Below are 13,972 nucleotides of genomic sequence, written 5' to 3'. Positions count from 1 at the left end.
TAACAGGTTAAATTATCGATAACTTATTCTGTTTCGCAGCAATCGATTATATTAACATCGATTATAGGAAATGTTTGTCAGCTTTTCGTCTGTTCTATAAATGCTAGAATCTACCAAAAATATGTTCCTTAATATACGCACAGATTATCTGTCTGTATTTCAAAGCTAGACTTCACATAAAAACATTCCCATATTAATATTTTATTATTGGATTAAATTTATTATGTGGTTAATGAATCGATAATTTCTTTCGTTTCCCAACCATCGATTGCTTAAACAATTATCATTTCTTCGTATAGTACACACATCTTAAATGCATTTCACATATTTGATTTTCTCTCATCTGCTGCTGACTACAGAGTATCTGTTAGTCGTGCACTTTGCACTTGGTTTCGTATTTATCGTTGGGCTACTCCATAAAAGTCAGGGCCTCACAGCAAAAACCTGCGCCACATTCAACTGTTTGGGCCTGGCCAAGTCCCAGAGCGTACTCTACATGCTAATAAATTGCAGTTTTATGGACTTGGCTATGCGAATGTCTCTGGGTGTGTGCTTGTGTTTGTGTTGTATGCGTTTGTGTGTGTGTGTGTGTGTGTGTGCAGTGTATGCAGATGTGAGCGACAGGCAACGATTTATGCAGCTGACATCCGTTGCTCGTTTGGCCGCTCGTCGAAGCGGAAGCTTCCTGCGACTAGACCAGGCCCAATCGTGTTTGCCATTGTTGTTGCCATTGTTGTTGTTGGCAGCTCCACTTTGGCGCAGGTTGGCGGACAACAAGTCAACAAACTTAACTTTGACGTTGCATTTTGTTGACGTTGCCCCGCCACTTGCTGTTGTCTATTGACCATCTCTCTCTCTCTCTCTCTCTCTGTCTGTGTCTGTCTCGCTTTCGCTTTCTCCCTCTTTTGTCGAGGGCTGTGCCAAAGCTCCTTGGCTAAGTCCGAATCTCTGTTGTTGCTGTTGGCAGCTCCTGTTGCTGCTGCTGTCACTCAACATGCAACCAACTACTGCATTTCAAATTTTCATGCTTTGTTCAGTTTTGTTTAGAACGTAGTCCCCCTCCCTCTCTCTCACTCTCGCTATAACCAGACACTGGCCAGCTGTCGTTCTTTCACTCTAATTGACTCTTCCCCTTCTTCTATCGCAAGCTGTCGGCCCTAATGACCACAGAGATTTTCCAGCTGGCCGGTGAAAATGCATTAGCATTAACCTAACGCCAACTTTTAAGCGGCAAATGCGCTTATGCCTCCCGTTCCCCTACCCTTTGGCCCCTGCGGAGAAATGTGAGCCAAGCCGGGCTCGAATTTATTCCGGCTGCAGCAACGGTCTTTTGGTATTTGGGTCAACAACGCAATCGGTTAGTAAACGTGGCTTGGAATCAATTCAATTAGAAGATCACATCAGAGGCATTTCGCAATTGTAACTTTCTTTCCGATTGAGAGAGAATAAAGTCAATTGGTTTACTGAATGAAGAAATATAAATAACTTATAATAGAAAGATCTCAGATTTTGAATGAATAAATTTAACGAAAATATAAATAATTTCTTTGCACTAATGCAAATATATATACATATATTTATATATTTAGATTAAGATCTACATATTTAAACAAAAAAGAAACACTTTGTATTGCGAATTATTTTTAATAAATTATAATATTTAATATTTATTATAACATTAACTAAACTTGCATTATTAAATAACTTTGTAGGCTTGTATTTAAAATTGTTGTATTGCATTATTTTTATTTTTTATGACATAAGAAAATAGGCGAAATTCATCTGGGCAGCAGCTGCTGCTGCTTTACCGTTGCCGTTAACCAATCTAATATTAAACGATGATTATTTTTGCCACGCCCACGAATACCTAGTATACCGCACAGTCGGGCATATACGTTGCGAATATACTCGTACTTTTTTATATATATATATAAGTAGGGTGCAATAAATTGAATGCCGAGCCCCTTTATGATGAATCATCAGTCAGTAAATTCCATACAAAATCAATTTGAAACGCATTGCAGTTGCTGACTTTCAGTCAGATTGAAGCAGCAACAACAACAGCAACAAAGGTCATAAAAGCAGCGCAAATTGAATGCATTTGAAAATGTTTTTGTCTAAATGGCAAATAACAAAAATAACAAAAACAACGCTAATGCAGCAGACATTGCTGCAGTGAAATTTCTATGCAATTTGTCAAATGTACACACACACACACTTGAGCATCTATAAAAGTTTGTAGATGCAAAGATATCTATATATATATATATATATATATACACAAGCTTGTGTATATCTTGCTATTGTTGAGTTTGTGCTCCTCCTCGTTGTTGTTGTTGCTAAGCACAAACAAAAAGTTCAAGGCTAAAATTTGGTGGGCAACATGCGCATCAAAAACAATATTTAGAAAAAGTCTTTTTTCGTTTGGCATAGCCAATAAAAGATACCCTTACAATATATACTTTTCCCTGTGCATCTCAACGAATTAGAAATGCTTACAAAATATAGAATACTAGTTAAGTAATATCAGAGTAAGCCTATAGGATCGAAGTTATATAAGTACAAATCGATTTCCATGCTTGTGAGAAGAATTCTCGATTTCCACCCGTTTTCCATGGTCATGAGAGGAATTCTTGCAATCGTTTCTTGTTGCGAATTCTAACTTATAGCTAATGTAATCGCCTGTGTGAAGAGTATTTGAGCTAAACAACTGTTGCCGCATGTCTTCTTTTAAATTCTACTTGTAGATACATTCACACACACACACACAATTACGTAGAGGCTAGCGGGGCCACGCCCCTCTTGCTGCAGCTACAAATACCTCAAGAAAAATCAAATGTATCTGCAAGATAAAGTATGTCATTTGGCTAATTCTGCTTGGCTGTTGGCTTTCAATTAATCTATAGTAAAAACATTGCCGCTTGTTTACAAAATTCACATTGGGGAAAAGCTGTTGCTCAGAGTTTATCAAAAAGAAATTGTCGCCAGGCGATCTATTTTTAAACGCACACCGAAAAACCCCATGAAAAGATGGCTAAAACAAATATAAACATGTATATATGTAATCGTACGTACGTTTAAAATCTTGATGATCCGTCATGTGCTCGCAAGAATTTCGTTTATAGCCATACGTTAATTGTAAATAAATTGCGTAGAAATAATTGTCGGCGCACATTTAAAGATAAGATTAAGGATGCAACAAAATCGAACCTAGCCCAAGCCATAAAAGAAAGACCCACAATCTTAACGAGGGCACAGCTTAAAATATTTGCTGTCCTCTGAGTTATCAGATATAAATATATATCTATTGTTAGATACATAATCTGGATTTGAGATCTTATCTGACTGGAAAGCCACTGAGAATGTGGCTAAGAAAGTAAAGGCCAGAGAAATGTAATTTTTAGATTATATTAAAAGTAATACATATTGTTATTGACAATGTAATTGAAACTTTTCAACATAATCTTCAAATCATCATTTAACCGTCACGCGCCACTTCGCCTATCGCCTTTCTAGGCGATTTTCATAAAATTAAGTATCCAACAACTACATGATTTAAGTTTCGTGCATATTGATATAGATTGTCATTGATATTTCCTTTTTCTCTATCTCTTAATTAGTAAGCTTGTGCTCTATTTAACTATCTTAGATAACACTACTTAGGACAAATTGTGACTACCTTGTGTATATATTCCTTTTAAACACTTTTTTTGGATGTAGATAAATACGAATGTTTGTGGCCCTATGAATGCTACTCATAACTTGATGAATAATACATGTACGTTTTATTTCAAGCTGCTTTTTACTTGAAAAAAAAAGGAAAACCATTGACCAAAATAAATTTGTGGTAATCTGTGCTAGCAAAGCATTTGATTTGAATTAAATGTCTGTCGCCAAATCGAACGAGTTTCGGGCCAGTTCGCTGCACGTACTTTTGCTCAACCAAAAGTTGAAGCAACTGTTTGTTGCGTTAATGCCGCGTGCCCTAATACCCGGCCGTAATCCCGTACGTGCCGCATTCATATGGATGCGCGCCGGCAGATACCCAACCGATTCGCATAAAAACAGACAGGCTGAAGTAGTTGTGTGGAATAAAGGTCGTTTGGAGCAGCAAATCGACCTTAAAGGGAAAACTTTGCTTTTCACACTTTCACAAATGTCAGTCGAAGCTGATATCAAAATGTGTTCTTGCGCCTCAGATTCTAATTTTAGGCAAGCTTCAAGGGAGCGCATAATTATAAACAAACAACGTAGTCGAAAAAAAAAAAAACAAAACAAAACAATGTGGTCCGACAGATAAAGCAGATTCAACCCGTGCATGACCTTTTCAGCTGAGGCAAACAAAACAAAAAAGAATGCCTGACTGGCAGATACCCAGCATACAGCATATTCACATATCAAATTTGTTCTTGAATTACTTCTACAGTCGGTTTCTTTTTGAAATTCTCTGGAATATCAGATTGGTTTGTCAGTGAATCTTCAAGCCTAGCAAATTTTGATAAGCGCGGAAAAGGTATATTATAAAAAAGACCTAAGCTCAGAAAGTTTAATTACTGATAAAATGATTTATACTTTTGCTATACAAAATATGAACCTATCCAAACTTTAAGCCGTTCACGCTTAGAGTCTCTGAGAGTATCTCTAGCTTATTTGGATGAACCTGGCAGAATCTTGTCTGTGCATAAATTAACTCAAAGCTGTCAAATCCAATTTTAGCAGCCAGATGATGCTACGACAAAGTACACGACGCTTACGCAAATTGTTTACAAGATGAGGACAAATATGTTCGGCACATAAATTGATTCTCGAGCAAAATTGCGATTCGCCGAAATTGCGCATTGATATTAAAAAAAAAGAAAAAAGGGCACGAGGCAAAAAATAGAATTGCGTTATCTGTGTGTAAACATGCGCCACATCTTTGTATCTCATATTTTATATCTGCATGTGACTCACTCGAATTGGGCAAATACAAATTGGTATTAAACAAAAAACTAATCTCACTTTGGGGTCACTAGCACAGGACCCAATAAACAAGATAATAACAAGAAGAAAATGCTGCTAACATGAATGTCAAGTCAAAGAAAAGCCAAACAAAAGTAACAAAAATGCCAGACAGTGCAATTATTGTTGCGGCTAACAATAGAAAGAAAAGCAAACAACATGTATGTTTACAAGAATCGTTGGCTTCAAAGTGCCGACAATTAAATACTTTTGCCGACAGCTTTCCAGTTTGTGGTCCTACCTAAATAGATGTGCAAGAAATTACAGAATTTTCTTATGTTAGAAATCTGCCAAGGTCAAAAGCATCAAAACTTATCTGTTAACAGTTCAATTTTATGTAAAGGCAAGTGAAATAATGTTATTTTAAGTATGAACCAAAAATCGTATCAGTTGCGCGAACCGAACCTAAATTCCGTTATTTGGTTCAGTCCGTGAACCGGCAATTTTTGTTTTTTTGCAGCCCTGTTTTATGCACACACAACTGTAGTTGATATATTTTATGGCATTGCCTTTTTTAATGCAACGATATTTTGCCATCGCTCTCTCTCTCTCTCGCCCTCTTTTGCTCTCTTATGTAAATGTTGTTCTTGCACTCACCTTGGTATGCAATTGGGCGGCGTTCGATCGACTTCCCAGGCGGCGAAGAGTTTCATAGGCACCGGCTTCTGTCCGTTGCTTGTCATATTGCTGCTGCCAGCGCCGTAGCCTCCGGTGCCGCCGCCGCCGCTGCCGATGCCGCTGGCTAAGCCCGCCGCTGTGGCTGATGCAGCGCTAACGGCAGCTGCATTGGCCGCTGCTGCCGCTGAAGCTGAGCCGCCGCTGCCGCCGCCGCCGCCGCTGCCACTGGCGACAAATTTATCCATCAATTTTGACGATTTGTCCACCATCTTCATGGTGAATTTGTTGTTATTGCTGTTATTATTTTTGTTGTTGTTTTTTTTTATTGTTGTTTATTGTATGTTGTGTGTTTGCTGTTAATTTCTGTGGCACATTATGAATCTAGCAAAATATATATAGTTACAGTTAAATTAGATTTTACGTTATTTCGTATTATGTAGCTGAATTTCTTATTTATTTATTTATTTTTTTTTTGTTTGTTTCGAAAGTAGCGTTTGGAGCGTGGCAAGCTTCTTTTTTTTAACGTACATCCAGTGTGTATGTATATGCAAGATTTCTTTTGCACTTTTTTTTTTTTATATTTTTGCCGTTGCAGCGATTGGGCGGCTGCTGTTGTGGGGCGCGCCAGCTGCTGGCTGCCTGCTGTGCTGCTCGCCCTTAACGGTCAACAAAGTGTTATTCGTAGTATACACAGAATCACGACGCATTCAAAACGAAAACGTGCAGGCGGGGGGGAAGTGGCGGTGCACACGAAACGAGAAGAGACAGAGGCAAAGCAAGCGCTAAGCGCTGCTGCAACTGCAAAACTCACACTCAAACACACACACACACACGAACACGAACACGCACACAGAGAATCAATAACACCACTTTTTTAGCTGGCACCCAATTTGAATCTGTTACAGAATTTTACTGATTTCGCTGGAGCGTCTAGGGGAGCAGCTCAGAGCTCTAACCGCACGTACGCGTTGTGTGCTATGCCGTTGGAGAAACAGAAACAACCGTCATGCTCCAAAGTAGCCGTGCGAATGTCGCGTTATAAATTTCTCACAGTCACTCAATTCGCATGCTGAAAACAGAGTGAGTGAGCGAGAGAGTGGGAAAGAGAGAAATTCGGTAAGCAACAAGCCCGTTGCTGGGGCGCGTCAAGAGCGCAAGCGGCAACAATAACAATGTGCGCACTCCCCCACAAGCAAACACACACACACACACACACACACACACACTACACATACGAGCACACACATTCACACAACGTTGGCGCTTTTTGCAAATTTTGTGTCCGTGTTCTGCTTGTTCGTGTGTTTATTCGCGCATTTTATGCTCTCCTACGCGCGCATAAACAAAAGGAAACAAAAGGCCCAATGAGTGACTTTATGTATGTGAGTGTACGTGTGTGTGTGTGTGTATGTGTGTATATACCTACAAATGTAGGAGAGCGCCTTAGCAGCAACAACGGCAGTCGCACCTTCCACAATTTTTAATTTAAATTTGGGTGCACATCGTTTATGTTTTCACACAGCAATCATCTCATTTGTTATTTACCTAATTTTATCACGTTTTATTGAGTAAAAAATCGCGGAACCATCAACAACGTCCGCTGCGCGTTCAGATAAACCCATACTAACAGCACCATACTAACACACACAGGCAACAACAAACAACAACTTAACAGTTACTGAAATGTTGTTAACAGTGACTGCAAACAACTTTTGGCAAAATGCTGAAAAGTTTATTTTTGTGAATGCAAGTCTTTATAAAATAGCAAAATATAGTTATGAATGATCTTAAATTGCAGCTAGTTATGCGAACAATAGCTTAATGTTTGAATATAGAACTGTTTTACTGGCAACAAATCACAATAGCTTACACAGCCGTAACAGAGTATTGTCTGCATTTACCAGCACTAAATTTATTCGATAACAAATCGCCGATGCTGCCAGGGCCTCACTCGTCTTTCATATCATAGCTTTGATGTAAACAAAAGACAATTTTCCGGCGACGCACAGAAAACTAACAAATAATGGCCGATGCGTGGGACATAAAGTCGCTCAAGACAAAACGAAATACGTTGCGCGAAAAGCTGGAGAAGCGTAAGAAGGAACGCTTCGACATACTATCTGACAAACAGGAGGATCAATCCAATCCAAAAAAGGAGCTCGGTAAGCGGCAAGCCGGCATCAAATAGAATTAATTATCTTAAATAACTGTTTTAGTTGAAGCCGATGTTGAGGTGCAAAAGGCAGTACTGCAGGCGCTCAGTGCCAGCACTCTGGTGCTGCCAATTGTCTCTACACAGGTGGTAAATAAAGTCGGCGGCCTCATGGAGAAGCCGCCAACCATGGAAATGGTTAACTTCATATTGGGCAAGCTTGCCAATCAAGGGGCCATCGGCATAAGGAATGTCACGATTGGCACGGAAGCGGGCTACGAGGTGATTTCCGTGCAAACCAAGGAGCTCTTGGAGATTTATGACGATGTCAACGACAGTTGCCAGCAGAATGAGGAAAAGGATGTCAAGCGAAAGTGTAAGAAACAGCCCGAAAGTCGCATATATATATTATTTACAACTAATACCAATTACCCAGCAGTAGAGTCCGGACAGGATGAGCTGAGCGATGCTGAGCGTTTGCAGTGTAAAATGCTAAAAGTTGATGCAGCTGCCGGCCGCAAGGAGTCCACCAGTCTGGATGCCTCAGACGACATCATGATGCTGCTCTCCCTGCCCTCAACGCGCGAGAAACAGAGCAAACAGGTTGGCGAGGAGATTCTCGAGCTGCTGACGAAGCCAACGGCCAAAGAGCGCTCCGTAGCTGAAAAGTTTAAATCCCATGGCGGTGCACAAGTCATGGAGTTTTGCTCACATGGCACCAAGGTCGAGTGTCTCAAGGCACAGCAGGTGGCCAACGAGATGGCGGCCAAAAAGAAACTCGAACGTCGCGAGGAGAAGGAATTGCGCGGCGCTGATGTGTCCATTGGCAGCAGCACCAAGCTGACCAAGCTGGGTACCGAGGATGCCGAAGATGGTGAAATCATTGCCGACACCCTAAACAACTGTGAGGGTGAATCGCAGGAGTCTACGGATGACAGCGAAACTTCCGGCGACTCGGACAAATGCACAAAGTTGCACTTTAAGAAAATCATTCAGTCGCACACGGACGAGTCTCTGGGCGATTGCAGTTTCCTTAATACCTGCTTCCACATGGCCACCTGCAAGTACGTCCATTATGAGGTGGACACGCTGCCGCACATTAATACCAATAAGCCGACGGATGTGAAGACCAAGCTCAGCCTGAAGCGCAGCGTTGACTCCAGCTGCACTTTGTATCCGCCGCAGTGGATACAGTGCGATCTGCGATTTCTGGACATGACTGTGCTGGGCAAATTTGCTGTCGTTATGGCCGATCCGCCATGGGACATACACATGGAGCTGCCCTATGGCACCATGTCCGACGATGAGATGCGCGCCTTGGGCATACCAGCGCTGCAGGAGGAGGGTCTCATATTTCTCTGGGTAACTGGGCGCGCCATGGAACTGGGTCGCGATTGCCTCAAACTGTGGGGCTACGAGCGCGTCGACGAGCTGATCTGGGTGAAAACGAATCAGCTGCAGCGCATTATACGCACGGGCCGCACCGGCCACTGGCTGAATCACGGCAAGGAGCATTGTTTGGTCGGCATGAAGGGCAATCCCACAAATCTGAATCGCGGCCTCGACTGCGATGTCATTGTGGCAGAAGTGCGCGCCACCAGTCACAAGCCCGACGAGATCTACGGCATCATCGAACGCCTCAGTCCGGGCACACGAAAAATCGAGCTCTTCGGCCGGCCACACAACATACAGCCCAACTGGATAACGCTGGGCAATCAGCTGGATGGCATACGTCTGGTCGATCCCGAGCTGATTACCCAGTTCCAAAAGCGTTATCCCGACGGCAACTGCATGTCGCCCACGGCGGCGGCGGTAAATGCAATTAAAAATTAAACAAAATACACGGACAAGGATTAATATATGTTATCAAGGTTTTTATAAATACGAGTACGTTAAGATTAAAGTAAATATTTAAATAGATTTTATTGCTCATTGGGACTTTGCGCGTATTTACAGGTGTCGGCGCGCTAAATGATTAATGGGTATCTATATATATATATATATATATTAAATCTATGTATTTATATATAGTACATAGAACAACAGCTAGTTAGATACGATGATAATCACGGCATTAAATGCGTGATAGCTAATAATGGGCATAAATAGGACGTAAACTAATAAGACTTATCGGAGAGTACAGCGTTAAGGTTTATATTATACATATATATACATACATACATATATATTTAGACACATGTATATATATATATGTATATGCTTGTAGAAATGCAACGTATGAAGTGTTTGTGTGTGTGTGTGTGTGTGTGTCTGTGCAATCCCCCCCTGCATTGTGATACCCTCACTCAAGTGTTTCCTATGCCTGTGGGTAGCTTCTTATGTACATGACTCGGTTTAGTTTTTCATTTGGACACGAAAAAGTCCCTTTTGAAAATCTGCCAATAGTTTCGCGTGGTATTTTAAACAAGAAATTTTGATATTATAAAGATCAGAAATGAAGGGAAAAAAGTCAAACGAAAATACACGAAGGTTACATCAATTTCTGAACATTTGGTGTGTATATCTATATATATATATATGTATATATGTGTGTTTGTGTGTGTGTGTGTGTGTGTGCGCACTGTTTGCCTGGGCAGTTACGAGTTGGTGTCATCTATCCAAATCCTCAACGTGAATGCGTTCCAGTTGCACTTATCGCCTTCAGCACCATGAAGCCCAGCAGCGTGGCGGCGGCCACGCCCAGGCCGGCTTTTAGCCAAACCTTTGGATCCTCTGTCATGAGTCCGAATTGTCGCAAATATCTAAGAGAATGTTGTAAACAAATTGTTGGATTAGTTTCAGCTACAAATTCAGAAGATACAATTGGAGTTTTCGGAATATGTTGTTGCATACAAAAAAAAAACACATTTAAATAAGCGTGTGTTCGGGTGTGTTTTTGTGCGGAAGATGGGCATGGAATTACTGTCGCAATGCATGTAGAATATAATAGTATAACAAGAAACCCAGACAGCATTAGTAAATATTTAAGTCAAATATGTAACACTTACGCCGATTCCCACAGCTGTACCAACCTGTGCTTGTAGAACAGTATCCAGGCGGCTTGAAAGCGCCTACGGGCGAGAGGCAGCAAGTCCACGGCGCAGAGCAGCAGAGTCCATAAGTATTAAGGATGCACAAACATCAACAAAACACAAACAAGTACACCAACACAAAGACGTAGTGGTTAGGTGGGGGGGGCGGGGAGGAGGGAAATAAGAGAAGATAATAATAATATAGCCATTAATCCAAATATATGCGAAATGCAGATGAAAGTGTGACAACAACTCAAGCCCAAGCCCGATGAGCGTGCTCATTGAATGACCGTAAATTCCAACTGAGAAAAGCATTTGAATACTCACGGAAACGCTGCCATTGTGGCCAGCTTTGTGTAGAGCTCCTTTTTGTTGGTCTTCAGGCTGAACAGATGCGGCGGCAGCAGCTTGTATTTCTCACAGAATTCCGACGGTTGCATCAGATAGTCCTGGCGACGCTCGTCCAGATCACACTTGGTGCCAACAATCATGACGGGTATTTTGCTTTCGGCAAAGTATTTAATGTAAATGCGTGCAACATACTCAAAGGAGCGCGGATTGGAGGCATCGTACACCAGGCAGGCGACATCGCAATTCACTTCCTGCGGCTGCAGCGGATCGAGCGCATGTCGCACATCAATGTCGCGCAATATTAAATGCTTCTCCTGGCCATAAACCTGCACCGAGTTGATGCAGTGAACAACATTGGTCTTGAACTCCTTGCCCAGCAGCTTGCTCATGTCGTCGATAAGAAAACCGCGACACAGTCCAGTCTTGCCCGAACCCTTGGGTCCGATCACATGGCACTTGTACACGGAGCGACTGCTCTGCCGCTTGGCCAGATCGATGCGGCGCTCGCGTGTCACATGTATGGCCACCAGTTGGCTGTCGTTCTCGTGCACATTGAAGCCCAAATAGGCCAAATACTCTAGCGTCTTGACCACGTCCGTCAGTGTCATTAGTGTCCAGCGGCAGAGCCAACCATGCAGGGTCACCCAGCCGTTGTCATTGGTTGGACACGATTTGCGTATATCCGTCGAGTAGGACCATGGCGGCGTTGGGCAAGTGCTGAATAACATTTTGTGCTCCTCCGGCGACAAGGCACCGTCTCCGTCGCGATCGTAGCGCTCAAAGACCGCTATCAAAAACTGTTGACCGCGATGCGAAAGCTCCGTGCTGCTGCCCGGCGGTATTTTCAAAGGCGGCCGCAAATACTCCTTGCACATCTCCAATTGATCGTTGTAGCCAAACCGTCGGAGCACCGCCCACGTCGTCTCGTTCCGGCCACGCTGTATGAACAGGCAGTGCAGAAAGAGGAAGCCCTGAAGCGTCACGGCATCGTTATAGATGCCATCCGGCACATTCTTCTGTATCACGGACTTCACCTCGTCCAGTATCTGTGGCTGCAGCGGCGTATTGAAGCAGCGCCTTTGGAACAGGTTCAGCTCGTAATCATTGAGCAGATTGTCACTATCAATATCGCATATCTTAAATATGCGCACCAGCGACTTTTTGCAGGCAGGTGTTAGCTGAAAACAAATTGAATTTGAAAATTGAACACTTATCTTCGGGTTAAAGGTTAAATAATCTTGTCATGAAAGCGGCCATATACAATATAGTTGCTGATGGAACGTTACTACAGCTACGTTTTAATATTGCACTCTGATAAAGTTATTTTTGAGATATCTTCGGATAGCCGAAGACCAATCAGAATTAATCTATTAGAGGAAGAATTATGTATTTCGATAAAGAAATGAGTATGGCTAGTTGGGTTAAGATCTTAAGATTGTGCATGAACAAATTGAATTTGTTGGAGCTATGTGACAAAGTACTTGATATTGAGGCGATTATGCGGGTTTTTTGGGAGCAGATGCTACTTTGTCAAGTTAAGAGAACTTGAGATTTTCCATTAAAGGGATATCAATTTGCAAACTATCGTCCTAGGAGTCGTCTCGGCTGTGCCTGGCCCACAAAGTGCAAATCTACGCCAAAGACTAGATGCCATCATAACAGAAAGACGGAAGAGCATGATTATACGGACGTACATTGATTGGATTGGAGACGTTTGCTTCCTATTTTCTATCAAAGTTATAGTACCCTCTGCAAGGGTATAAGCGTAAACATGTTAAAGCACCTCCCCAGAGCAATAATTCAGCCGGATTGCACTTACATTTTGCTCCTCCATGATGTACAGCGGTGAGGTGGGATGCAGCACCGCCTTTTGTGCATAGTAAAACATTTCGGAAATGTTGTGCAACGTCTTCGCTGAGCATTCCACACAGCTCTCGATCTCTGGATAGTCCTCCATAATGGCCAGAACGCTGTCAATGGTCGAATACTCGATCAAATCGATTTTATTCCCTACCAGCACAATTGGCTTGCGCGCCACATCGGGCTCGCCGTCTGTGCTGGAGCTATTGCTGTTGCATGTGGAGCGGACCAGAGGCAGCCAGTGCGATGTGATGCGGTCGAGAGAGTCGTCATCGTCAACGGCATACACAATACAGACGACATGCGCTTTGTTTATCTCGACGGCCAGTGCGTCATCCGATTGCTCCACACTTGAAAAGTCAACGATATTGGTGGGCACCTGTTCGGGCGTTACGTTTGCCGGTATTGTGATCTCCTCGGCGCGCGGCGGCACCTCCTCTGGATACTCCTCGCTGACCAGGGACAATATTAACGATGTTTTGCCAACTCCAGCATCGCCGACAAGTAAAATTCTCACGTTCTTGCGCTGCGACGCCGTGTATTGTCCCATTTTGTTGTTTTGTTATTCTCTTTGTAAGTACACAACGCTTATCGCTTTATGTAACCGTTTATTCTTTTTTGTAATTTTGATTACTTTCGCTTGTGGTTGTACGGTAATTTTAAAAGATTTTGTTATGCAAAAACCGCAGATACAGCCGAGACGGCAGCTGTTTTTATAAAGACACGCGTATCGATACCTCAAAACATCGAAATTTTCAAAGCGACAACAACCCTAGAACAACCCATGTGGTGCTGCCGGACCAATTGCCTATTTGAAAATAATCAAGTTGTGATTAATGTTTGTTGCATTTGCTGACCTTAAAATCAAACTATATTTAATTTACACAGCTATTATATCTAAAAACAGCGTTTGCTGATCTATTGAAGTTTCAATAATATTCAAATCGTAAAACTCAAG

The 13,972-nt window shown here is 42.2% G+C and overlaps 3 protein-coding genes across 7 annotated transcripts in view; 1 reads left to right on the top strand and 2 right to left on the bottom strand.

The window, feature by feature from the left end:
- KrT95D (phosphofurin acidic cluster sorting protein KrT95D) overlaps positions 1 to 7,260 on the bottom strand; it is a 41,265-nt gene extending 34,005 nt beyond the window's left edge. The window contains exons 1-2 of one of the 2 annotated variants that reach the window (XM_015171350.3): positions 7,165 to 7,260; positions 5,599 to 6,000 (exon numbers count right to left, since the gene is read on the bottom strand). In XM_015171350.3, the coding sequence (XP_015026836.1) occupies positions 5,599 to 5,894 (296 nt within the window). In that variant the 5' untranslated portion in view covers positions 5,895 to 6,000; positions 7,165 to 7,260. Of the gene's footprint in view, positions 1 to 5,598; positions 6,641 to 7,164 lie in introns of those variants that run through there. The other variant, XM_032438980.2, reaches the window with a different exon arrangement.
- Positions 7,261 to 7,558: 298 nt separating this feature from the next.
- Positions 7,559 to 9,691, top strand: Mettl3 (methyltransferase like 3). Of its 2 annotated transcripts, none has more exons than XM_032438982.2 (3): positions 7,559 to 7,781; positions 7,836 to 8,147; positions 8,208 to 9,691. In XM_032438982.2, the coding sequence occupies exons 1-3, from the start codon at positions 7,643 to 7,645 to the stop codon at positions 9,602 to 9,604; spliced, it is 1,848 nt and encodes a 615-aa protein (XP_032294873.1). In that variant the 5' UTR covers positions 7,559 to 7,642; the 3' UTR covers positions 9,605 to 9,691. The 2 variants fall into 2 exon arrangements, with proteins under 2 accessions (XP_032294873.1, XP_002054835.1); XM_002054799.4 differs by having other exon boundaries at positions 7,561 to 7,781; positions 8,211 to 9,691.
- Positions 9,670 to 13,912, bottom strand: Miro (mitochondrial Rho GTPase). Of its 3 annotated transcripts, none has more exons than XM_002054800.4 (4): positions 12,974 to 13,912; positions 11,131 to 12,332; positions 10,780 to 10,842; positions 9,670 to 10,533 (listed from the first exon to the last, which is right to left on the bottom strand). In XM_002054800.4, exons 1-4 carry the CDS (start codon positions 13,562 to 13,564, stop codon positions 10,398 to 10,400), a joined length of 1,992 nt encoding a protein of 663 aa, XP_002054836.1. In that variant the 5' UTR covers positions 13,565 to 13,912; the 3' UTR covers positions 9,670 to 10,397. The 3 variants fall into 3 exon arrangements, with proteins under 3 accessions (XP_002054836.1, XP_015026833.1, XP_015026834.1); XM_015171347.3 differs by having other exon boundaries at positions 10,804 to 10,842; XM_015171348.3 differs by lacking the exon at positions 10,780 to 10,842.
- Positions 13,913 to 13,972: the final 60 nt, after the last annotated feature.

This window comes from Drosophila virilis, chromosome 2, assembly GCF_030788295.1.
Source record: "Drosophila virilis strain 15010-1051.87 chromosome 2, Dvir_AGI_RSII-ME, whole genome shotgun sequence".
Lineage (NCBI taxonomy): Eukaryota > Metazoa > Arthropoda > Insecta > Diptera > Drosophilidae > Drosophila > Drosophila virilis.
Note: the sequence above shows the minus strand (reverse complement) of the source record. Positions and strands in the feature narration are given on the sequence as shown.

Bases quoted from the DNA above. Each gene is read 5' to 3' on its own strand.
- Mettl3 (XM_032438982.2), top strand. From the start codon at position 7,643: ATGGCCGATGCGTGGGACATAAAGTCGCTCAAGACAAAACGAAATACG. The intron at 7,782-7,835 runs GTAAGCGGCAAG...TAACTGTTTTAG, and splicing joins CAATCCAAAAAAGGAGCTCG to TTGAAGCCGATGTTGAGGTG. The intron at 8,148-8,207 runs GTAAGAAACAGC...CCAATTACCCAG, and splicing joins AAAGGATGTCAAGCGAAAGT to CAGTAGAGTCCGGACAGGAT.
- Miro (XM_002054800.4), bottom strand. From the start codon at position 13,564: ATGGGACAATACACGGCGTCGCAGCGCAAGAACGTGAGAATTTTACTT. The intron at 10,843-11,130 runs GTGAGTATTCAA...TCTCGCCCGTAG, and splicing joins GCCACAATGGCAGCGTTTCC to GCGCTTTCAAGCCGCCTGGA. The intron at 10,534-10,779 runs GTAAGTGTTACA...ACATTCTCTTAG, and splicing joins GTACAGCTGTGGGAATCGGC to ATATTTGCGACAATTCGGAC.